Genomic DNA, 24339 nt, shown 5'->3' with positions numbered 1-24339 from the left:
AAATGGCAACTTTTTGTCGTGATAGAAATATCCCATGTCTTAACTGTGCTGGTGGTTATAGGGCATATATGGTTGCTAATGCATATAAATTCTACCTCAATAAACATGACTTAATATTATGTAGTAGATGGCTATGTGAAGTGATGATTACTGGCCAAATTTAGCCCTAATTCACAAATATGTTTATCATAGTATATAGCTAATTATCCATTTATTTTTTTTCCCACTCAGGGTCAGCTGTCTATTCTATGATTTGTGCACCATTTTACCCTCCACAGCAAAGGGGAATAATGTAGGACTTTGCGTGTAGTAGTTGTTCATAAGTAATTGTTGTATGGTTGAAACTGAGAAGTAAAATAAGCGGAAGCATTTAATGATTCAATAAAGCAGTAAGCTTGGAATATTAATTATAACTAGCAAATTTGAAAATTTAGAGTCAGGTACAGAATTATTTGTGATCCTCTAAAATAATGATGGTGACTTGAATAGAATCTAGCTCCTGCTTCCTCTATCTGGTGCTTGAATACAACTCCTGGTGGGTTGAAATCTGAATTCATTTGGTGACCAATTTTCCAAAGCTGGTGTGCCAAGATGAACCCACTTGAAAACTGTGGGCTCTCATACTTGGCTGCAAGACCCGTCCAGCTGAGGTGGGCTGGCCCAGCATCTGCAGCCTTCATTGTGCTTAATGCTGGAACCATCTGTTTTCTGTCAAAGCTAGTGCCAACAAATTACTAATCTATTAGAGAAACATGGAAATAAGATTGCACTTCTCATTCCTGGCTTTTCCTCTCATATTTTGCTTGGCTTACATATTTGGTTTTTGTTTATTTTGGGGAGAAAGATATGTTATCGAGTAGGCAAAGTGGGGGGGAGTGTGAATCATTTTTCACTCCTTCCACACATTTTCAAAAGATGATGGAGAAAAAATCATATTAATGCTTATTGATAATACTATTATTGTTGACAATCATGGTGATAGCTATCATTTTTTAGGTAGTTCTATGCTTGGCACTGAACTAGTCACTTTCTACCTATTCCCCGTTATTATTGTTACTTTACCTGGCAAAACTGATGTTCCGAAAGGTTAAGCAACTTGTCCAAGGTCATGCCCCTAGGAAGTGTCAGACCAAGTATTCAAAACCAGTTTCTAGAGCCTATGCTTTATCCGTTGCTGCCTCTTAAGCCATTTAAAGCCTTTAGAAACCATTTTTATCCAGGCATGTGAGTTTAATGAGGAAAGTCTTGAAAGTTTCAAGGAGAAGAAAAGGGGACTTTGTATTTCTCCTACCAAATAGAGGCCTCTATAATGAGAACATATTCCCTTGACATGTGCTTTTGAGTGCCAGTTCGTGAAATCAGCCTAACTGATTGAGGAAAAATAAGATTGGGAGCCCAGCACTCAATGGGCCTTTCTAAGGACAAGTGCACGCATGCGTGTATGGGCGGGCATGGTGGTTGTGCCCTGACGCATACTCCGCCCGCCCGATTACAGAGTGCTTCCTGCTGTGCAACGAAGACCAGCTGCTGCATTGAGCAAAGCGATTGAAACCCAGCTCTTGTCTTTTTAGTACATAAAATGAATGAAACAGCTAGAAGTCAGGTAGAGGGTTACTGAACATCTCAGTTGTTTCTTTCCTTTGTGTTCATTAAAATACAGCCCCTGACTGCCAGTTAAACCCAAGGTGCAGGAACCCAGAGTGACAGTGTTTCTCTGTTCCAAGTATGAACGGCATTCTCCTTCAACTATAAGCAGAATTCCACAAAATCAGGGACCTTACTCTCATATAAAACTGCATTGTGGGCATAGTCTGCAACAACCAGGTAAATGCTTGTTTTGTAAAACAAGATTAAAGTGTCATTTCATTTCCTTCAAAAGCAAAGGGTACATATGTTTTCACTGAATAAAGTTTCTTACCCAATGAGTCACTTATCAGGTGTTGAGGGGGGTGGAAACTAGCTGCAGAGCAATAGCAAGAATATGTGAATTGATTTCATTTGTGTTCACAGTGTAAGTGAGTTTGTTTCTTTTTAATAAAAGCAAGAGCCAGAAAGGCGGGCCGGATCTCACTGATGTTATCAGATAATCTGGAAGCGAAGGGCTGTGAGGTCAGTGGGGCGGGGCAGGGGGAGTCTTCAACCTGCTGCAGAGAAGAGTTCGGAGGACTGTGCTCTGGGAAGGCGTGGGAGGAGGCAGGACCCAGCATCCTGCCCATTGCTCTGCGTCCCTCCCAACCAGGATGAGCGTAAAGTGTCCTTTCCGCGGAGACGTTGACGGGGACCTTCTGTGTGGTCCCGTGGGACGGGAGATTCAGAGCAACCTCAGAACTTTTTATAAAGAACTTTGATGAACAGTGAATGTTTACCTTTTACTTGAAAACAGTATCAGTTTGATTACATCTGCAAAGGCAGAGTATCTTCATGCAAAGGCGGTTTAAATTTGAGGTGCTGGCATAAAAGACTAACTCACAATGCAACTCGGAGGCACCTGAGGTGATTTATGTTGAACCTCTCCTGTCCCTTCCTTCCCTTCCCTTTTGTTTTCCTATCCATTCCACCTCCTCCCTCGCTCTGTTGTTCCTCTCCTGCCTTTCTTTGGCTTCCAGGGATATTCGGGGAAAAGCAGCTGCTGGCTGTAACAAGTCACTTTCTGTGTTGGTGGAGCACTTTCTTAAGAAGCTTGTCCCAAGACCGGTCTGTGGCAGGGCTCAGCAGATGACGGCCACTCTGGCCGGCCGTTGTGTTTGTAACGCAGGGGCTCCCGTTTGTGTGTGTGTTGCTTCCAGCCACGTCAGGGCTGCAGTGGCAGTTTAGTTTTGACAGACACCATCTAGCTCACAAAGCCTAAAGTATTTAGTCTCCAGCCCTTTACAGAAGGTGTGCCCGGCCCGTGGTCTGTGTGAACAGTGACCTTCACACCGTCTCCAGTGAGTAATACACTTCATAGACAGCCACGTGAGGCGCCTAACAGAGCAAATACCAGTCAGTGCTGAATAGTCTGGGCTTCTTGCAGATTTGTAGGTGGTCTGCACTTGAGAAGACCTGCTTTCACGACTGTGATGATAATGTAATGTAAGTGTGGTTTTCCTTAAGTATTTGAGAGGCCGGTCAGGGGTGTGGCTAGTGGACAGCCCGGGTGCAGACTGTGGTTCTGAGGCATTTTAGCCACGTGACCTTGGGACAGGCCACTCCACATCCCGCACCTCAGGCTCCTTCTCCCTAAAGTGAGGATGGTAAGGACAGGGACCTCTTAGGCTTGATGTAAGCATTGAAGGACGTAATGCAGAGAACTCGAAACTGAGCTTAGCACACAGTAAATACCAATTGCTGGCTTTTATTGTTGTTACTAATCCCGTCCAATTTCTGCTGGAAAACCTGGAGAAGCTCCTTCTCGCCTTCAGAATAGGTCCCGGGCTTGGAAGCCTGATATACGGGGGCCTCTTCCCTCTGTCCCCTTCTCACGGCCACACGAAGCTCAGCAGTGACTTGCTCTTGAGTTTGCCCTTTCGCTGTCTGTGCCGTTGTCCACGGCCTCTTCCACAGGCGCTCCCTGCCCTCTTCTGCCTTAATCACCATCCAGCAGTAACCCCCTACCATTTTTGCACTCACGTTTGAGATACTTTACATGTTATGTCATTTAATCCTAACGACAACTCTTCAAGTAGACAGTATTGAAGAGGATTATCTCTGTTTTACAGAGAAGAGAATGAAACAAAGAAAGGTTAAAACAACTTAGCTAAGGTCACATGGTCAGTATATATATGGAGGCTTCCCTCAGCCCCAGTTCTCCCAGATCCCAAAGCCTGCCCCACACGGACGCCTGGGTTGCGACCCAAGGTGGTTTTTCAAAGACTTTCACTCAGCCCCCGACCATGGACAGCCCCCCGCATCCCCACCCGACACAGACTTATTCTTCTTTCTCTTACGCTTTTCACAGTGCATTATCTTTTTGTTTTTGTGTTTGTATTTTTTCTCATCTTACCCCTGCTACTCCACCTTATACACACACACACACACACACACACCACACACACACACTCTTAGGTCGTGAGCTTCTTGAGTACAGGAATTGCATTGTATTTAACTTTACATCCCCTGTGCCTAGAACAGTCATGTTATATAGATGAGGAGATTCTTCCAGAAAGTAGTAAGGACAGCTGGAGAAACACTAACCCATATTGTACAGACACTTATCCTTTGGCATATATTTCATTTCAACAGTCACTTATTGGGAGGCAGCGTATTTTATTGGTTAATTACATGGGTTCCATAATCATTTTGCTTGAGCTTGAATCCTAACCTACTAGCTGTCGACTTTCTTCATTTGTAAGTGGAGTCATGGTCGTATCTACATTTCATATAATTATTGGAGAAAAGAATGAAATCATTGATGCAAGGCCCTTAGCCCAATGTCTCATACATAGTATGGTTCAGCAATTATTATTAATGAAGTGGCATTATATATGCCTTCAATTTACTTGAATGTAGTTTATGTGCACTCAATCAAAATAAAAGGTGTGGAAGGAGAGAGAAAACAAAACTACTGAACTAGTCCAGGCCATTCCACTCCGTGAGCACGTGCCCCACGTGAGCAGAGATGGGAGGCGAGACTGTGGACGCTTATCTCGGTCTGGGACCCTGCCTGCTTCCCATAGTGCCACCATCTCGCTGGGCTGAGTGCCATGCCAGTGCTTGAAACGTATTTCATAAGACGTGGCATCAAGTGCAAACCGGCCACTTTATCTGGTGCTCAAACAAAAAAAGTCTTCCAGACACCAGAGAAAAGCCGACTGTGCTGGATTAATGTCACATTTCCACATGACACCTCCTGTGGGGTTTTGAAGGGTAATTTTGACCACATGTGCTTGTTTTCTTACACCTTCTGAACCCTTTATCGTAACTGTCCAGCGTGGTAGTGATGTAGTGGTGCAGTCTCAGATTGGTGTTCACCTGCGGACTTGGGGCTGAAATACTTACTGCAGTTAAATTTTGGTAAGAGTACAAGGTGCTGGATGTGCTAAAGCACCACTCAGCGCTAGCGTCCCGTGTCCATTCATAGATGGTCTCAGTGATCAGCCTGGGTTTCCCTCCGTGTTACAGTGCTCCTGTGTGGCTCTTTGCCTTTGCAATGTGCAGAGAGAGCGTATTTTGAGACTGCCAACCTCATCAGCGCCAATAGGGGAAAGGGTTAATGAGGATAATGACTAATATTCTGTGTTGATCACATTGTTGGACACAAAGTGTTTCCAGTGAATGTTTTCACAAGTTCAAATATTAAGTAAAAGGCTTTAATTTGTGTTTGATTTTTGTTTAGGTAACTACTCCAGACCCCCAACATATAGTGGGGTGCCCAGTGCAAGCTACAGCGGCCCAGGGCCCGGCATGGGCATCAATGCCAACAGCCAGATGCATGGACAAGGGCCAAGCCAGCCGTGTGGTGCTATGCCCCTGGGACGAATGCCATCAGCTGGGATGCAGAACAGACCCTTTCCTGGAAATATGAGCAGCATGACCCCTAGTTCTCCTGGCATGTCTCAGCAGGGAGGGCCAGGAATGGGGCCACCAATGCCAACCGTGAACCGTAAGGCACAGGAGGCAGCTGCCGCAGTGATGCAGGCCGCTGCGAACTCGGCACAAAGCAGGTATGCCGTCGGGCGGGCGGTCTGTGTGTGGATGTGTGCACACATGTGGAGCCCAGAGCTGCGTCATCCCCAGCTCACACGGGGGTGGAGAGCAGCAGAGGGTCCCTTGGCTTGGCCATTCCTTTTGTGTTAAATATATTCTGTACCATAAAGGTCAGAGAAGTAAATAATAGATCATGTTGTATGAGACATGGAAGAAGGAATCATTGGTGGGCGAGTCAGCTGTGGGAGGTTATTTGAAATGGCTGTGAATAGTCACTGCACCAAGCAACCTAGAGCCAGTGGCATGGCGAGTGTCTTTGTGGTTCCACTTAACACAGTGAGGTGTAGGCAGGAAATTCTAGAGCCTAAAAGCTGGCTAAAATCTCAAACATTCAAAAAGAACTTCTCCCTTTTTTTCTTTTTTTTTACCTCACCATAAAAATCTTTATTAAAATAGAAACTTTGTATGTGTACATATGTGTATTGTGTGTGTTTGTCTAAATGTATATGTGTGAGATTTATTACTTCATGTTCTTATGTTGTATTTTATTTTTCTGGGCATAGCTCTCTCTCTGTCCAAACCAAAAGGTGGTTGATAAAACAAGGATTATATTTCCGAAACTTTTAAGTTGATAGAGCAAAGGCTCTAGCCTCAACTACTTACTTGTTTTTAATCCTGAATTTTAAAATTAATTCTTGAAGTAAATACTTGACCTGTATAAAAATAACTGAAATTAAAATTTAGGAGGCAAAGTGAATATGTTTTAAAAGACTCACATGTAAAAATGTTTGAATTATGTTTAACATATGTCAAGGTATGTTTTAAAACAAAGGACACTGAAAGATATGTATGAACATACGGTATCTTCAGGAGAAAAGAGAGAAGATTCTGAGTTTGTCAAAGGGAAATAAGAGCTGTGTGTGTGTGTGTGTGTGTGTGTGTGTTTAAATGTATCCCTTTGTTGCTTTTCCTCTGAAGTTGCTATTTGGGAATTTTAGGGACCCTTCCAGTCTCACTGTTTGCTCCACATAATAAAATGAAAGTCAGTCATATTCTCTCTCCCCCTCTCCCTCTCCCCCTCTCCCTCTCCCCCTCTCCCTCTCCCCCTCTCCTTCTCCCCCTCTCCTTCTCCCCCTCTCCCTCTCCCTCTCTCCCTCCCCCCCACCCTCTCATCCACGTTACAATTATTTAGGATCTTCTGAACCCCAGCACTATACCTCTGAACTGAACCTATGCAGGCTGTAGAGAAAATGTTTTAATAAACCTGTCCGTGAGGACTGGTTTGGCTGGTCCAGTTAAGTTGTAATTTAGGTTTAAATGAATTGTCCATTGTCACAACTCAAAAAGCACAAGTTATTTCCTTTTTAAGGAGAAAAGTACTTGATTGCATTTGACGTGAAGCCTTGGATAGTGATCTGGGAAGAAGATAACTGTAGAGATGAAGGCATAATTGTTTGATTAAAAAGCCTTGCTGTGCTCCCTTTCTGAATCAGTTTATATATAATTTTATGTAAGTTAATGTATAAGTACACATCCATGCATTTTCATTTTCTATTTCTAATCGGTAGACCATTCCAAAGCCTCACCTTCACATTCCGCCCATCAGAGCTCTCCAGGAGTTTAAATGGAGACTGTTTGTTTTTTGGCTTTTACCAAAGTCAAAGCTATGCTTCAGAACTGTAAAACTGAGACTGGATCTGAGAATCTTACTTTTCTCTCTCCTTTGCCCTGTCCCCCCCTCCCCCCTTTTTTTGAAGGATTGGTCTCCAGCTCCACTGCCAGGCAGCTGCATGGTACAGAGTATTTTATGCCACATTCTGTAACCTCCACACCTATGTGTGGAAATAACATAGTGGACAGGGGGATTCCTACTTGTCTACAGAACAAATCCAAAGAAGTTGTTCTTCTGTTCTACTTTAGGCCACCATACATTAGGTCGCCTGCTTATCCCAGCCAGTCTGGGGCTGGCGGACGCCCCATGTTTTCTTCCCAGCACCCCAACTATGGCAACTCTCAGGCTCCCATGATGAACCAGCCTGACCAGTACGGGTAGGTAGCCACATGCCCTGACTTGCTGCGGGTCCTGGGCATTTTTTTTAAACTGTTAATGAACATGCCATCTGGCTGCGAAAGGAACACCCAAAGTAAGAGAGTGAAAGACCTAAAAGGAAATCCATCTCAGAGGGGGCTGTCTTTTGTTTATTTTTGTTTGTTTTGGGTTTTTTGTTTGTTTTGTTCTGTTTCGTTTTTCATTCTCACCAGCAGTACTGTGGTAGTTTGGTGGAGACCTGCATGCCGTCCCCCAGATCCTGTCTTTGCATGGCTTCGGCATGGCTTCTTTCCTTCGTGCCTGAGACGGAAACAAAAACTTTTATCTACGTAAAAGTAATGAAGTCACCTACTCCGGCGTCACGTCCCCCACTGTTGTCGTTGTGTCGTCTAGGACTTGTGTAGCACCGTTATCATGACTGTGTTATTGTCATTCCTGCCACTACAGGGACCTGCTTCCACGCTCGCCCTGAATTCAGAGTGCGGTGGCCCCATGGAGCCCCACTGCAGGAGGCAGGGCTTAGGTTCTTAATAGGACTTGCGAGGGGCCTCGTGGCATCACCACTGAGCAGACATCTGCGCCAACGATTTCTATTATTTCCTTCTCCCAAGGAGGTTTAGAATATTAAAGTCACCAGGAGAATACAACCAAATAATGCAACACAGAATTTTTTTTCTAAACACAGTGTTGCCATATTATTATCAATTTCGACACAGGAATTACATACAGCAACAAAAAGTATCTCTCTTCTTTCCCACTACAAAACTATAATATCAGCCTGTCACTGTCTTTAGGTTAGTAAATACTCAAAGTATATTATTATTGAGTGTTATCTAAGCAAAAATATTTTTACTGATATCATTAGGCATGTAGTAATAATAAGATTATCTCATGTAGATTGAATAGTGTTAAGGAGTTAGTTTCAGCAGAAAGATACAACAATTTTGTAAAATAAAACCGGAAACAATCAACTAGCTTTGTTTAAAGACTAAACTTACAGAACTGTGTTTTCACTACTTGTTATGAATGCATGACACAGAGAGCTTTCTTATAGCTTTATATTCAATATACATTTATTTAGGCAACAAGAGCAAATGATAATTTTGCAATTGAGAGTTCTAAATCCTGTAAACATGGTCCTAAATGTGGGCCAACAAATAAAGAATTCTGTAAACATAATCCTAAAAGTGAAATAAGCATAGAATGAGGTAAACATACTTATTTTGGAGAAATCGTCTTTCCTCTTTTTTCCTTTCTTGTGCTACTTTCAAGGTCACTTCATGAGTTAGTAGGAAGATAACAGTGGGGGGAGAAAAGCATTTATCATCAGCTGCTAATCCATAGGATCTGTCCTTTACCAACTCAGGAGTCCTATTTAGACCCACAAAGCTAGTTTGGCTGTGCCTTGCCAAGCCACATTAAGCAGCTGTGCAAAATGAATTTAAATGGCATGCATCAGAGTAAAATGTCTTCCACTGGGGCAGAAAATCAATGTTAGCTAACCAGCACGGGAAGATCAAATCTGCATTTCAGCCAGCAGCATCCAGATAGCTTCCTTAGAATACACCACCTCCTCCTTAATTAAAAATAAGAAAAAGGAAGATGTTGGAGTGATTCTTTGTAAATCGTATGAAGCACAGTTGGCAAAGGCTCATCTTTGCAGCCCCATCTGTGTTAGCTTTGAATTTTGCCGTTTGCGTTTACACTATTCTTTCTAAAAAAGAAAGAAAAAGTTTTATTTCTATTTTAAATCTTCCTTCCTTTGCACTTTGCAATATACATAACCTGTTGTGCCCTTTTTTTTAAAAAAAAAAGTAGAAGCTTGAATGTGAGAAAACATGTATAGTACATGTTTCACTGCTACAGGTTAGGAAATTTGATTTTCAACATGTTTTTGCTTTACTTAACAGCTCATTGCAGCAAACTTGTGTTTTTGCTTTTGTTCTTGTTTTCTTTCCCCATTGATAGCTCTGTCAGGTTAAAGTTAGGTTGGCAACTTGAAAAGCCAGTCCACTAAATGGCAGTCTCTCAGGAAGAAGTGGCCCAAGCCTTTCAGAAACACAATATTCACAGAGTTGGTTATAATGACTTCTTTCTCAAGTCAGAATCCCAAAGGGCCTAGAGCCTAAGAAAGAATCTGAAAAAGACAAATTAGTGATGAAGGGAGGGAGGGAGTGTGTGTGTGTGTGTGTGTGTATGTGTGTGTGTGCGTGTGTGTGCAATTAGAGACAGAAAGCTAACCGCAGAAATGAAGGATTATGGCAATTATGCTTCAGGCTTTTTCAGCTAGTTGGATGTAAAATAATATAGAGGAAAAAACACACAGATTAAACTTGTTAGAAGCTGTTTTACTAATTCCTTTTTTAAGAGTGACATTGTGAGAGTAAAGCTGCTGCGGTGAATAAGTTAAGGAACATATGGACGAATTGTTTTTTCTTTGTCACCTTTTGAGTAAAGGACTCCCTCGTTTTGATTTTCAGACACTTTACAATAGAATGTGATGAATCGTACTGTTCAGGTACTAGATTAGCTGAGTAAGACTATACAATAATTTGAAATTAGCAATTTATGTGTAATATAAATTGTGTCCAGGACCTCCCCCCATACACATTTGATATACTTTTTTACTCAGAAGATGCCTTTCTGTGTTCAGTTTTAAAGCATTTCTAGATCACGTTCTATTCTTTTGAAGTAATGAGAAACAGAGAGTGGGAAATACTAGTTGTCTTACTAAAAGCCTAGTCAGGGCTGGCGGATGCCATTCATCTTCAGTCCAGTTCTGATGGCTGTCTGCAGCATCGTGTCGGAAGGACTCTGAGACACTGTCGAAGCACAGACGAGCCAAGGTTGGCCAGAAGTTTAGGAAAGACTTCGGCCTACTGCTTCTAAAGAAGCATTTCCATGAATCCCAGGCTATAACATAGTCCTTCATATTTTTTGAATGATTGACCTCTATGCTTAACACACACACACGTAAAATAAATTTCCCTCTGTCATTTAGTGTGTTTTGCATTCATTCTTTCATTCTAGGTGGCAGTCACCTGGTATTGTCCGACAATTGACATCTCTGCCCAATATAGCTGATCTGTGGATTTGGATATTTCAGCGTTATCCAGATTTTTTTTTTCTTGGAAATGAGCTCCAAGGATGATGCATGACTTCAGTGAACTTACGGAAGGCCTGGCAAGCCCTAGACCTTTAAGCCATGGTAGATTTTGATTCCTTGAAGTCAGCCACCCCCAGCACCTCCTATATCTCAACTTTAATCAAGTCTTCGGTGACTTGAGATGGTTTGTGTCAAAGTCCTGGCACAGATCTTTAGGATAATAATGTTTTCACCAGGATAGGTTCCAAGCAGATATAGAATTTCAGTTGTACAATAATAGAATTTTAGAGCTGGAAAGATTTTAGATGGCATCCAGTCTGTACCCCTCAATTTTATGATGAAGGAAACCAAGATCTACAAAGTTACCTGCCATGGGTTATTTAGTTAGTTACAGGCGGGGCAAAGTCGACCCCAGGGCCCTGTCTCCTAGGCCTATTGCTCTTCCTTCTACTTAGTGCGGTCTCTGTAGATTTTCTTTTTTAAAAAAATCTCTTAATTTTACTTCTCCCTCATGTCTAAAGGCAAATCTGTTGATACTAGTAGAAAGCAAACATTAATCAGTGTCTTATTGGAGATCCTATCTCTTGCATCGAAGTCTGGATTGTTTTTCTTCAGCTCAGCCTTTGTTGCATCTGAAAGGAAGGGAGCGCTTTACTGCTTTCCACTCAAGACTCCCTGCACATCGTGAGTCGTTTGTTTCTGGAACCACACACCTTATGAAGTGAAGCGACAGTTTACTTGATGGCACACAGTTGGGTTTGAATTTCTGTCCTTTTCACCCTTCGATTGCCCACCAGGGGCGCTTTAACATGTTGCATTCTTGAGACTGGAGTGTAGCTGTTAAAATAAGGATTCTGAGTCGTGCAAGAGTAGAAACAGAAGTTGGCATTTTTACCCGGATAAATGCATACACCTACGTGATGCTGATACAAGCAATATCTGTCATCGTCTTCTGTCCCTGAAAGACTCCCCATTGAACCAACTTAATATCAGACAGAGGAAGACTCTCAGACTTCTTAGTTTTTTTTTTAAAAAAAAAAAAGAGCAAAAATGAGTCAATTTGAAAAGTCTCATTTCTCCCGCCGAGGAGGGAATTTTTATACTGAATATCACAACCCTGAGTCTGGAGACTTACATCTCAAGTCATACCAAAAGCTAGGATAACTGAAGTTCGTTTTTAAATATTTTTGTTTTTAGTAAAGTAGGAGATTAGGGATTTTAATTAATATTATTTTCCAATCTTAGCCTCTCTTTAACAGGGTGAATAAATTTCATGAAGTCTTAACCAGAAGGTAGCTTGACCAGTAGCAGCCTAACAATTGATGTTGACGTGGCTGAATGTTTTGTGAGAGTCTGAGCAGTGGTTCCTCTGCTTGGGAACAGCTGGCCGCACGTACAGACCCTGGTGGATCGGGCCTCCGTAGTCGCTTAGACCTGTGTCTTATGTACACCATCCTCCCCGCCCCCCCCCCACAGCTTCCAGCAACTCTTCTTTAGTGGGGTGTATTTATAATTCATTTCCCCTGTTGCTATTTGCCAGCAAGGCACTTTTTCTCTGTTTTTTTCCTCTGAAGCCAGTATGACTCAGTCTGCTGCTGGGCTAGGAGGCACTGATGTGGAAACACAGTAATGGAGACAGTGCATTAACACATCAAAGAGAAGGGGGCGGAAACGCATGTGTGTGCAGCCTCAGTTATAGTGGGTCCATGGGCTTAAAGAGCTGTGAGTGATCTGTGTTAACTAAGAATGTAGCCCTTTGGATTTTGGACAATTAGGTATTAAAATAATAGCTGTGATTTGAAAAGTCATGTTATTGAAAGACAAAGCGAAAAGATTTCAAAGGCTTAAATAGAGTTTTAATTTTTACAATTAAATGTTAGCCTTTGTTTTAACATCTAAACACTATGCTTTAATTTTGAGCTCCTTTTTTGCCTTCAAAATTTAGAATTTGAATGCATATTGCTGTGTTGGTATTTTAAGATTATGATTTCAACCAAATCTTTCAGAGTTCCGGAATTATTATAGCAGCCATAAAGTACATTTATTAGTCTTCAAATCAAAAAGTAGTAAAACACTAATTTTTAAAATACCAAGAGAGTTTTTTTTTTTAAAGTTTAATGAGATCCAAGGAATCAAAGTATGAAATGTACAGCAAACCTTTAATGGACTAGAGTCTGTGAAGTTCCTTAAACCGCTGGTTGTTATCTAGAGAGATTTTTAAATATACACACACACCCTCACCCCAGCCTCACGCCAGGTGAGGCTCGTGAGCCTGTATTTTTTATAAAGCCACTGGGTGATCCTGGTGTAGAAGGCCAGCACTAATCTGGGGATTGCATCAGGGATTCCTGCTGCTGAGGAGCACTAGTGAAAAACACAGAGGGAAGAGGCAGGAAAGCCAAGGCTCGGAGAGCCCGTGCTTTGTACCTGATAGACGCTGACTGAAGAAAATACCGGACTAGAGCTGGGGACACTGGATAGAATTAGAAGGAACTGATGTTTAAACAAACCTGATACCGTGACTCAGGCTTTGGCGACCTTTTGTCTCACTTTCTACCTCTGAGCATCCTCTCAGATATCAGTGTCTTCCTGATACTCTGAGATATTCCAAGTTCCCCTCCATTCCTAGAACTGCCTTCTTTATTCAGAATGTCTTCTATCCACGTCCCAGTCTGCACCTCTCCCAGCTGGGTGCCGTCCTTACGTCTAAGAGAGCTCTCAATGTTGTGTGTATCGGGTTGGAGCTCTGATTAACCGGACGAGTCTTCCATCAGTGGAGTGTGTGCCCAGGTTTACTCATCCAGGCCACTTGTCTTCCTTTCTAACCTCACGGGCCCACTAACATCTCTTCCCCCACATACCACATACTCACACCGGACAAACGGGGAACATCACATCTAGAATCAGCATTACAGTCCACCCGTCACTGGAAAAAATCAGCAGCACAGCACAGCCAATCCCAGCTCTTCAGAGTTGTTAAAGGTAGGAGTACTGAGATCACATTTGTCTCAGGTAGTACCATTGGCCTCAGCACCAACCTGCAAGGCTTTCAGGTTGAAACCAGGAAGTGTCAAGTTGTTCTCGGTCTGAAATCTCATAACCTCAGCAGGGTTTGGGGCTGAAGGCAGCAAGAACAGTTTGTAAGCGATGAAGAGGCTGTGATCCGGGTCTTGGTCTATCCCAGTCTGGGGTTGGGGAGGTGTCATGGGTGACCGTGTGAAGATCATAGGTGGGGGACTGCATTCTCCGACTGCCCAGAGGGCCTCTTAGCTGGTAGCATTAAGCCTGTGGGAGCAACTCCCTGAGGCTCTCCTAATCTTGACCTTCATTCTTATTTTGAACTCCATTTCCATTACATAGATTAAAAAACAAAACCAAACCATAAGCTTTTGTCCCTTGCTTTGAAAGTTAACTCCTACTGGATTGCCTTTGATTGTTAAATACCTACCAGTGCGAACTTGCTGAATCCTGCCCCTCCTGCTTCTCCGGGCAGAGCACCTGGTGTGGACGTAAAGAACTATAGTTTTGCTCAGCTATCAGGCCTTTCTTGCAACATTTTTTACCCTAATTTTGAACGGTGTTTTGCTGAAATAAATTAAGTAACTTTGTGGCCCAAGGCCACCTTTAGCTCAGAAAATCTGTAAGAATTTTAGGAGGATTTTTTTTGTAAGTTGGAAATAACAATATTGATATATTTCCTGGCACTGCGGCCCTGGACAAGTGCATTCCTCGTTAGAGGGTTTGACAGAATGTTGCTGTGGTAAAGTGTATGAGATACGGATCTCAGGACCCAAATTCCATTTTTTTTTTTTTAGCTGAAAGACTGGTCCATTATGATACAAGAAGTCTGAATGCACGTGAGATCTGTGCCTTCTCAATTGTCCCCTCCTAAAACAGCCCTGGGGTCGGCTCGTTGCTCCCTGCTACTTGGCGCCTCAGTATCTGCCACGCCCATTTGCTGCCTGCGTCATCAGGGTGCCCAAACCTCCAAGGAGACCCATTCCCGTGTCAGTTCGCTCTCCCTTACAGCTTGTACCCAGGAAGGGAGTGTCCTGGTGCAAAGGTGGAAACTCCTATCGCTGAGAAGCAATAGCCTTCTTTGTAAATCATTCGAGGTTTTAATGGTATTATGATCTCAAGATAAACTTTCTTAAAGATCTTTAATATAACTCAGTTAGAAAGGGGCACTTTTTTCTTTCTAAGGGGGACGTCAGAGGCAACTAGTTTTTCTTTCACAAGGTTCAACAGATCTCATTTTTGCCAGACAAGGGAACTGTGCCAGTTACGTCTTGTTAGAGGCCAGTCGGAAGCCACAGGTGCCAGCACCCACCCCACAAAGTGCCGGGGTCACCTCTTGCAGGGAAAAGACAGGTTTGGGGCCCAGCGCTGCCCCTGTGGCTCTCGTAACGCCCTGCCCTTGAAGGAAGTGCTGATGTCAAAACCTCTGAATGTAGCATCTTCAAAAGGGAGTTTTTTAGTTCATTTTTGTATGATTGCCAGTAAACAGTTCATAATAACAGAACAATGGGTTTAACAAACCAAAATCAACTTTGAGATGAAGAGAACATTCTTAGTTATCGATTACCAAAATTCAAGGAGCCAGATAGTTTTTGCACTTTCTTCACACTCCGACAAGGAAGTCTCTCGCTTCAGAAGCCTAGAGCTCTATTTGTTCTCCTGGCTGCTTTGAGAGAGAAGGTGAAGATCAGTCAGCTGCTTTAGAAACAACTAAAACGGGTTACCTGCACTGAAGCGAAAAGGAAGTCCTGAATCTTGAAATTGCACGACAGGTACCGTTTTAGAGTGCGTGCCAGGAGCAGAACTGATGGCAGGTTGGAGCCCTTTGAGAAGTCTGCAGGAAATGGTTAACAAAGAGGGAAACAAGGTTTCTGATGTTACAGGGTTTCAGGAGATTCAGGATGGAATATGCAGGATTCCTCCGTGCTTGGTGGAAACAGCTTCACTGAGATGCAGGGGTGAAAATACAGCTCTCTGGAGAAAGGTGGAGACAACCAGGAGGAATGCTTTAGGCTCAGAGGGAGGCCCTGTGGGCAACGCCACGTTATATAGGCCCATGGCGGAGACACGCGTGGGAGAAGTTATGCTCTGAAGAGTTACCTGCAAATATACACTCACTTAAAGACCGTTCTGGAGAATCTGCTAACAAAGTCATTACTCCCCTCTATTGAAAGGGTCTTTTTCATAGAGATGTTGAATGTTATTACATTCCTCTTTGCCCATGCTTAAAGGAAAAAAAAAGAAAAAAGAAAACTTAAATGTATCAATTACCAAAGGGTGTGGGGAGTTATTACTTTATAGCTGGGACGTGACTGGTAATTGTTGCTCTAGCTGATTTCTTGCTGTCATCATACCCACTTCAGCTCTCCTTAAAGGAACAGGCTGCCTTGAAAAGAGGTGATGGTCACAACAGGGAAGATCTTAGAAAGCAGACCAAGAAGTATTGTAAAGGGCGTTCCTGCCTAGGGAGGAGGGCTGACGGAAAGGACTCGCCCTCCGCTTCCCAGACTCGGGTCTCCAGCCGCCTCCGCGACGTGGCCTCCTGGCAGCTGAGACCCCACGTGTCCAGAGCGCAGCTCGCGTCTCTCGCGGGTCTTCCCTCGCAGCAGCGGCCCCTCACCTGCCCCTTGTGCAGCCGGGCAGCCAGGGGGCGTCGGGCCACCTTTTCTTTCCCCACAATGTCTGACTCATCACCGAGTGCTGCCGGTCTACCTCTGAGGGAGCGCTCAGCGCCCCGTCACTCCCACCCCGGTTCCGCGCGCCACCTTCTCTCACCTGGACTCGCGTGACAGCCACACACCTGTTGCCCTGCGTTCGTTCTTCCTGCCTCAGGTGTGACCTCCCCGCCGCCCCCCAGCCAGAGGACCATGCCTTTGAAATACACATCCTTTTCTGCCATTTCTCCTGCTTAAACCCCTAGTCTCTGCCGGCTCCTCTTAGGGTACAGGCGAAACCCCAGGGAACCGTACGCCCCACGTGACCTGGCCCCGCCCTCTCCCTCTCATCTCTTAATCTCTCCTCTCCTCTCCTCTCCTCCCCTCCTCACCTGATTGAGTCCCTTTCCATCCCTCAGATCTCACCTGAGGAGGGGGGTCAGAGGGGCCAGCATCCCTTCCTCAGGGAGCGTGCTCTGACCTCCTCATTATAAGCACCCCCAGTGTGTGCACCTCTCCTTTATCCGCACGGCGAGGTTGCAGTTGGACACTCCCTGCTCTCCTTACTTGACTCGTGTTTGCTTTTGTCTGGGCCTGCTGGTGGGCTCCTTCCTCCCCTTCCCCTCCCACACCCATCATGAACACATGACTAACTGTCAGCTACACAGAAGGTATTTCTGACTAATTTTGTTATTATAGCATGCCTTCCTGAGTGAAAGGGGTGCGATCGCTTTTTAAAAAGTAGTGTGTGGCTGTGCATCTTTCTAGGAATCTACAGATTTTTAAGTCATTGGCACTTGTATTTGTTCTTTGTCTTTGGTTTAATGATATAAGCGCCACTTCACCTTCACAGGGTTGATTTCTAGCCAAAGCAACTGGCTTGTTGAGATTATAACATTGTTTCCCCACTGGAACTGCAGTTGCATTTGCTGTCACAGGTGTACTGATGGATTAGCCACATCGAAAATGGGCTGCAGTTCAGACAGCTTTCACTTCTGTTTTGATTGTGTTGTTTTGGGGGCAAAGCTAGTGATTTTCATTCTTCAGATATTAGATTTTAAATAATCTTGACTGAATGTGTCCCTCTTGGTACTGCTTTGGAAGAGCTGCTGTGTAACTTAGGTTGAAAGTCTGTTTCACCAGTGATCTGGACACGTACGTGCAAATTATTTGTTTATAAAACCGATTATTTGTGTTTATTAAAATAGGGCATCCTGTGTAATGTTATGTATACGATTGGAGCTCTCCGAGGTTAGACTGCTGGAATTGGGCTTTTCAGAGTTTCAGGTTCCTGGTTCTGATAACTACTGGGCTTAAGTGGGAAAGTACCCCAAGTTTTAGTGTTAGTCTCATTTATTTTGTCGGTAAGCAGTCTTTTCTGGCTTCATAACTGAAACTACATCCATAGTGATAGTACGTATAGAGAAAGATACATATGTTTGGCAGTCATACCGTTGTCCAATAAAGCATGCACCGCTTTATGTTCCTTTTGAGCATAACTCAAGAATGATATTTTCAGTGCTAGAATTCTTCAGAGTGGAGCTTCTCTCCGTGTGTCTTTGCCACTAGGACTTTATATAAAGTGGCTTCACTCACGTGGTGTCTATTTCCAAAGCATTTCTTCTGTCTGTCCCTACCCTCCTCCAAAGAGCTGTATCAGAAATCCATTCATTTTCAAAATAAACATTTCACACTTTCCAGTCTATCCCTACTGAGAAAAAATAGTGGTGATTGCTAAAACAATATGGCCTAAATATTCTTTTAAAGCACAAAAATCATATACAGACTTCATTTTACTTTAAATTTTATTGTAGTTGACTTAAAAACACGATATTTAGAAATGTGTGGTTACTCTGTATTGGATTTCATACTGACATTTTTACCTGCTAAATTCAAACTGTGGTGGGAAGCTGTATTCTCCTTTCTGTTTTCACGGTGAACCATTGGAAATGGTCACTTTAAAATTGGTATTTGCTTCTGGGTTTTTTCCCCCAAAGCCAGCCCCTTTATCGGCAGATTAATGTGTAATGTTTGAGAAATCTCCAAAGTGAATAAAAGGACGAGCTATGAGAAACCACTTGTGTGTGTGTAGACCGAGGAGTGCTGGAGGGAAGTGCGCTTGCCAGCTCCACTTCTGAATCATTCTCGTTGTAATAACCTGCTTTTTGTCATGGAATGACAGATCTTAAGCACTTAGGTCTAGTCCCAACTGAAGACCAATTCAAGTGCCTCTGGTTACTCTGCAAGTCCGGACGTTTACATAGCAACCGCCTACGTCACACCTCGAGACTCCCGAGCCAGCGCAGGGCCGCGTGGTAATAAGCGCCTTGTGATTTGTGGCACCGCCCAACACGGTCGGTTCCACAGGGCGCAGTCCAGTAGCTGCCTCAGCAGCATAACAGCAACAAAACGTTATTTTCCAATGTTTATCACCCCTACCCCCAGACGTTATTGGGCATTCATTGCCACAGCCATTGCGGGTTAGGAATCCGTGCCATCAGGAGAGCGGTCATTCGTAACAAAAACCATCTGAGCCCATAGACCCGCTAGAAACAACATCCCAGCAGTTCACAGACCCAAAGATCAAGGTAGGGCACTTTGCTCTTCCAGGTACAACTTCACGTTTTGGTAGGGTTTTACGTTGAAAATATTTCCCTCATGTCAGTTTGTATTTTTGCCTGTTTTTGTTTTGTTGCTCTTGTTTCCTTTTGAAAACAAGAAACTGGTGACTTGTTTCTTTGCTCTCCTAATTCCATTTGGAGCATTCCAAATGTTGCTGTGGTCAGAAAGAGAGCTGGTAGTCGGTGAGCACTGCCTCTGGAAAGCGACCAACATCTTCTGAGGCTGCTGTGGTCCTAGTAATGGTAGTCAGCCCAACCAAATCAGCTTTCTGTTGTGAGCCCTGGAAATGCTCTTATGTCAGCGACACCACAGTAAGTTGGAGCGCCCGGCCTAGTCAGGGAGGCAACCATCTTATGTTTTCTTCCAAAAAACAAATTGTCTCGATTTCCAAAATTCAACAGAGGGCATTGAAAGCTCTTTTTTAGTATCAAGCCCATTTTGCTTGTTCAAAATTACCAATAGTCTTGGCAGTCATTTCCAAAGCAGTAATGAATAGGATTTCTTCTGTGGCGATGACAGACTGGCTCTCTCCCCCATTTAGACAGGTGGCCAAGTGCTATGCTCGTGGCCGCACGTGCCCTGCTCTCCTGGGAAGGCCCGTTTCCCTCTCAGCTCCTTCCTTGCTTGGGTACTACGCAAGAGGCCCGTAGTACCCAGGATAAACTCCCTCCTCAAGGCCGGTGTCCAGGGGGCTGGTCTGTCCACTTCCACTACCTCTCACTGTGTCCACCTCACTGAGTGAGCGCTCCAGGAAGCCCAGAGGAAGGCACCGCTCTGATTTGTCACTTTCTACACCAAAAGAGGAGTACGGTAGACAAAAGGAAAGAACACAACAGGCTGCTTTGTCTCATCGAGAGTTAGCGTTGTTACAAGGCCCTTAGAGAGAAAGTATATAGCATACTGGGCTGAAAGCAGGCTTGGGGACTTCTGTTTCTGCCACTTACTGTGTGTCTTCAGGCAAGTTATTTAGTCTCTCTGATCCTTATTTTCTTTCTCTGTATGTGAACATAGTGCCACCTCCCTTCCTCCAGGAACTTAAAAAATTAAATGTGTAAAGTACCTAGAAATCATGCCACGCATATTTGTAAGTACTTGATAAGTTATTGATGTTATTATCATTATCAGTTCCTCCATGTTCAGATGTAAAAACTGCGGCTAAAAAAAAAAAAAAAAAAACTGCGGCTAAGAGAGCCAAAGTGATTTTCCCCCTGGATCCCAGTGACAGTGGAAGGTGTCACTAGTGACAGAGTCCAGAGCCCTGGCTTTTCAACCAGACTCTTAAAACTCCAGGCATAGTTTAACTGAGGAACGTTGTAACCAGCAACTGACATCCACCACATGGACCTTTAAATCTTTAACTTTTTGTTATTTTAAGTATATTTTTTAAAACCTCTGTTATGTGCACTTTGATCACCTTACGGTGATTGAAGATGAACTGTGCAGACTTGGGGGAGAAATAATAGATTAGAGTTGGGCCTTTGAGGTTACTTAATTGAACCATCCGCCTGATGGATTTTATACTCTGATTCTCTTTTTCCACCTTAGTTATAAACAAGTGTGCTTAAGGAACTGTTAGTTTCATGTACACGTTAGTTTCACCACATGTGACACTGAATTTGGTGGAAGTTTGAAAAGGGGGCCATCTTTCAAAATGCCTATGCACAATGATAATGTTCTCTATCAATTCATTCACTTAACAAAGACTTTTTAGTAGCTGTGATGTGCTCATTTGTACTTCTCAGGAGGCATATACACCTATAAGAGCCAAAACATGATCACAAATTATTTTAATATACAAAGGAAAATGCAGAAGCTATAAAGCTATAAAAAGCTATATAGGCACAGAGTCTGGAGAAGGCAGAGCTTCCAGGTCGGAGAATAAGGGCGGCCTCCATAGAGGAGGCTGTCCCTAAAGCTGGATCTTGAAGGACAGGTCAGAGCAATCACTGGCTTGGAAGTAGTCTCCACAACACACAGCCTGTTCATAAGTTAAGGATGCTCTTCATGTGATTTATCAGCTAAGAAATTAAGAGGACAGTGCCCACAGGTGCTACTTGTTTTCCTTTGAAACAGTTACACGCATGCTAAATCGTCTTTTTGAATGAAACACCTCAGAAGAGAACCTAAGATAGTGAAGTCAATGCCAACAGTCTACATTGCTGATGTTTAAGACCCTAACCATATAGGGGTATGTTCATAGCTGCTGGGCAGCGTATTATAAGTATTTGATGACCTAGGGGTTAATCGGAAGCCATTGGGTGATCTTGGGCACACCCTAATGAACTGCCGTCTAGTCCCACCAGCGTTAGTTATTCGAAGGGGGGGGTAGGTGAGCTGCGGTTCAGGGCAGAAGTAAGACTCCCTCCCTCCCAGAGCTTCACTCACAACAGTAGCCTCTCAGACTTCTGGAACATTCTTTCCAAACCGTCATAAGTGTTAGTTTGTACAGAACTTCTCTGAATGGTTGGTAAAATATTTAAAAGAAAGAAAAGACCACTCAAATCTTTGGTACTTTGAATTTTCAGATAGACCATGTTTGAACTTCTACCAAGCAGAAAGTTAAATCCACTGAAAATAGCTACACAAAAAGAATAGTATTTTTTTAATGACTTATGTTAATTTCTTAAAGAATCTCTTAAAATTTTTTTTTACTATTATGCATTAAGAGCCACCAAATGACAGTTTAATGGAGGTGGAGCGGTTGTAATTATAATTAGTTTGGAACAGATAAACAACGTGTCTGGGGATTTTTACCTCTCCTATCAGCTCTACTCCTAAGAGTGAATGTTAGTCGCCAAAACTTTGATAAGTTTTTAAATGTATACTATTTACATAAGAAAAGCTTGACTACAACAGTGGAGTCTTTTCAAGATTTTGCCACATTGCCATCATCTTTCTTTTTGCATTGTAATTTTCCTGGGACAATTAAACCTCTTCTCCCCACCTTTCCCTGTCTCATTCCAGCCGTTAGAGACATGACATTATGTGACAGTTGTCTCCTTCAGATCAAAGAATACCCTTTTCCTCTTTGCAAGAGTGAAGAGAAGTTTGTCTTTCCCAGAGCAGAGCGTAGGCACAAAACTAACAAAACTAAGTCACCAGAAAAATGAGTCTGCACAGCAGTGGGGGAGGGGTGCCTGGGAGCCTACTGGGACACGTACAGCCAGTCTAAAAGCTCCCCTGTCTCCTGTCACAGGAGACGTCCTACAAAAGAAGTGGAAGTCTGATGTTTACTGTGTAATTTTAATATAGGGAAATTGATGTGTTTTTAATAGTACCTAATCACAGAATGTTGAAGGGAGCTTTGGAAATGCTTTCTCCAGTATTCATTATATCAGAAAAGTTAGGTCAAAGAAAAATGTTTTTAAACAACATTTTCACACTGCCCATTCGTTTTTTGTTTCTCGACTTTTGGTTTTCGATGCGAGGCTATTAAGTAGTGTTAATAAAGAGTCAAATCTTTTTAAATGTTAGAAATTAATTTTGCTTGCTTTTGTAATTCCTGTTCTTATTTCAAGTTCCCCTTTTCCTGCTTATATTCCTCTATATAAATTATAACCTGGAACACCGGACATGGTTATCTATGGAACTTACATTGTTTGGAATTTTTACATAGTGTATTAAATAATTACTTAGCGGTAGAGTTCAGCCTCCCGGTCCAAGAAATAAATTATTTTAAGGGAACAAGAACAATAATGGCCCCACCCCTTGCATAAATGACTGCCATTATGAGAAATGACTGCCGGGGTAAACTGCTGCTACTGTGCGTGGTCAGGATACGTATGCATGTGCTTTCTCTTCATATAGGCAAGGCGGCTTTCCCGGCATGAATCAGAGTGGACTCATGGCTTCCAGCTCTCCCTACAGCCAGCCCATGAACAACAGCTCTGGGCTGATGAACACCCAAGCGCCCCCCTACAGCCTGACGCCCAACATGGTGAACAGCTCGACAGGTAACCTTGGCAGCTCTGTGCCTCTGAGGGCTGCCCTCCCCCTTCCCTCTTCTCCTCGTAGGCTGGTACCCCTGAGAGTATAAAAGCAACCCAAGCAGTCGGATCATTTGGTGAAAAGGGGGAACATACTACTTCTCTGCTGCTTGGATACTTGCTCAATCTATTAAGACTTGAGGATTACATGACATTTTATGTAAATTATTTTTATTCATTCTGTGTTTGTGTAACATGTGGACATATCTCAAGTGTCATTGGAGATGGCTTGCAAAGTATATACACTAAGCTCTTTTTGTCTTTGGGCATTATTAGGAGTATTGGAAGATTCCATGACAAAGTCTGTAGTCTCCATTTGACAGTGGTAGAGATAAACATTTAAAATTCATGTTTCAGAGGAAATGATTGAAGGGCAGGACAAGGGGGTGTTTGAAATAGTTTTTTTTCATTTAGGGAAACTCACCTTTAAATTTACACATGAAAATAGTTGTTTTTATAGGTGCTATTTATAGACTGTCTCTGTTGAGAAAGTATACATTTTTAAATGAATTGTTTTAAATTTTTAATGATGTTTAATTTTTTCAGCACACTTTATGATCTCAACAGTTGCATTCTTAACCAAATCCCATCTGATTAGTGGAGTAAGAGTATGCTGTCAGTTTGTGGAAATAACAAAAATGTCTAAAACTGTGCGAATGTTCCACGTTCTTAGGCCCCCAAGGTCCTGAACCCCTTTACAAGCCCCCTATCTAGTGATGGTGAGCACTGCTCCTTAAATGAGAAAACGATGACGTATTTCACCTGACCTGTTAACTTTTTCTGGCACCGACGTTTTGGGTAGGATTCCCTCCTTTAGTTACTACAGAGCTTTGCATAGCCAGCTGTGCGTCCTGCAGTGCTTTATGATGTGTTAGAAAAACACTGTGGAGTCAGAGGCTGGGCTCCTTCTTATTACCTTTTTTCATTTCCTCTGCCTTTTGCTGCCTTTCTGACCTCTCCATCTTTGAAAGACGCCCCAGGAGCTGTTGTTTCTTTGTCAGGAAGGACAGACAGCTAGAGGCTGGGCTTGCATCCCATCTGAGCTTCTAGGGTTGTTGGTTTCTAGGGTCTAATTTAATAGTGCCATTCCCTGATTACTTCTCTTTAAAAGTTTATGGAAGAGGAAAAAATAGAAACTACTGGTGAAAATGAAGCTTTTTAAATAAATAAATCCAACAGCCCTTCCTGATGTTAAACAGGCATTCATCCCAGCAGGTAGATGTTTTTGTTTTTGTTGTTTTAAATTTATTTATTTAATTTATTTTTGGCTGCATTGGG

General features: G+C 43.0%; 1 protein-coding gene across 8 annotated transcripts in view; it reads left to right on the top strand.

Moving 5' to 3' along the window:
- ARID1B (AT-rich interaction domain 1B) overlaps positions 1 to 24339 on the top strand; it is a 405685-nt gene that overhangs the window by 341435 nt on the left and 39911 nt on the right. For 5 of the 8 annotated variants that reach the window (XM_082475518.1, XM_082475513.1, XM_082475516.1 and 2 more), the window contains 3 exons: positions 5315 to 5642; positions 7546 to 7674; positions 22883 to 23028. In XM_082475518.1, coding sequence (XP_082331644.1) covers positions 5315 to 5642; positions 7546 to 7674; positions 22883 to 23028 — 603 coding nt within the window. The remainder of the gene's footprint in view (positions 1 to 5314; positions 5643 to 7545; positions 7675 to 22882; positions 23029 to 24339) is intronic. The other 3 variants (XM_082475515.1, XM_082475519.1, XM_082475517.1) reach the window with 1 other exon arrangement.

The sequence above is a fragment of the Balaenoptera physalus genome (assembly GCF_965194825.1).
Source record: "Balaenoptera physalus genome assembly, chromosome: 9".
In the NCBI taxonomy this organism is placed as follows: domain Eukaryota; kingdom Metazoa; phylum Chordata; class Mammalia; order Artiodactyla; family Balaenopteridae; genus Balaenoptera; species Balaenoptera physalus.
This window is presented reverse-complemented; position numbering and strand designations above follow the sequence as displayed.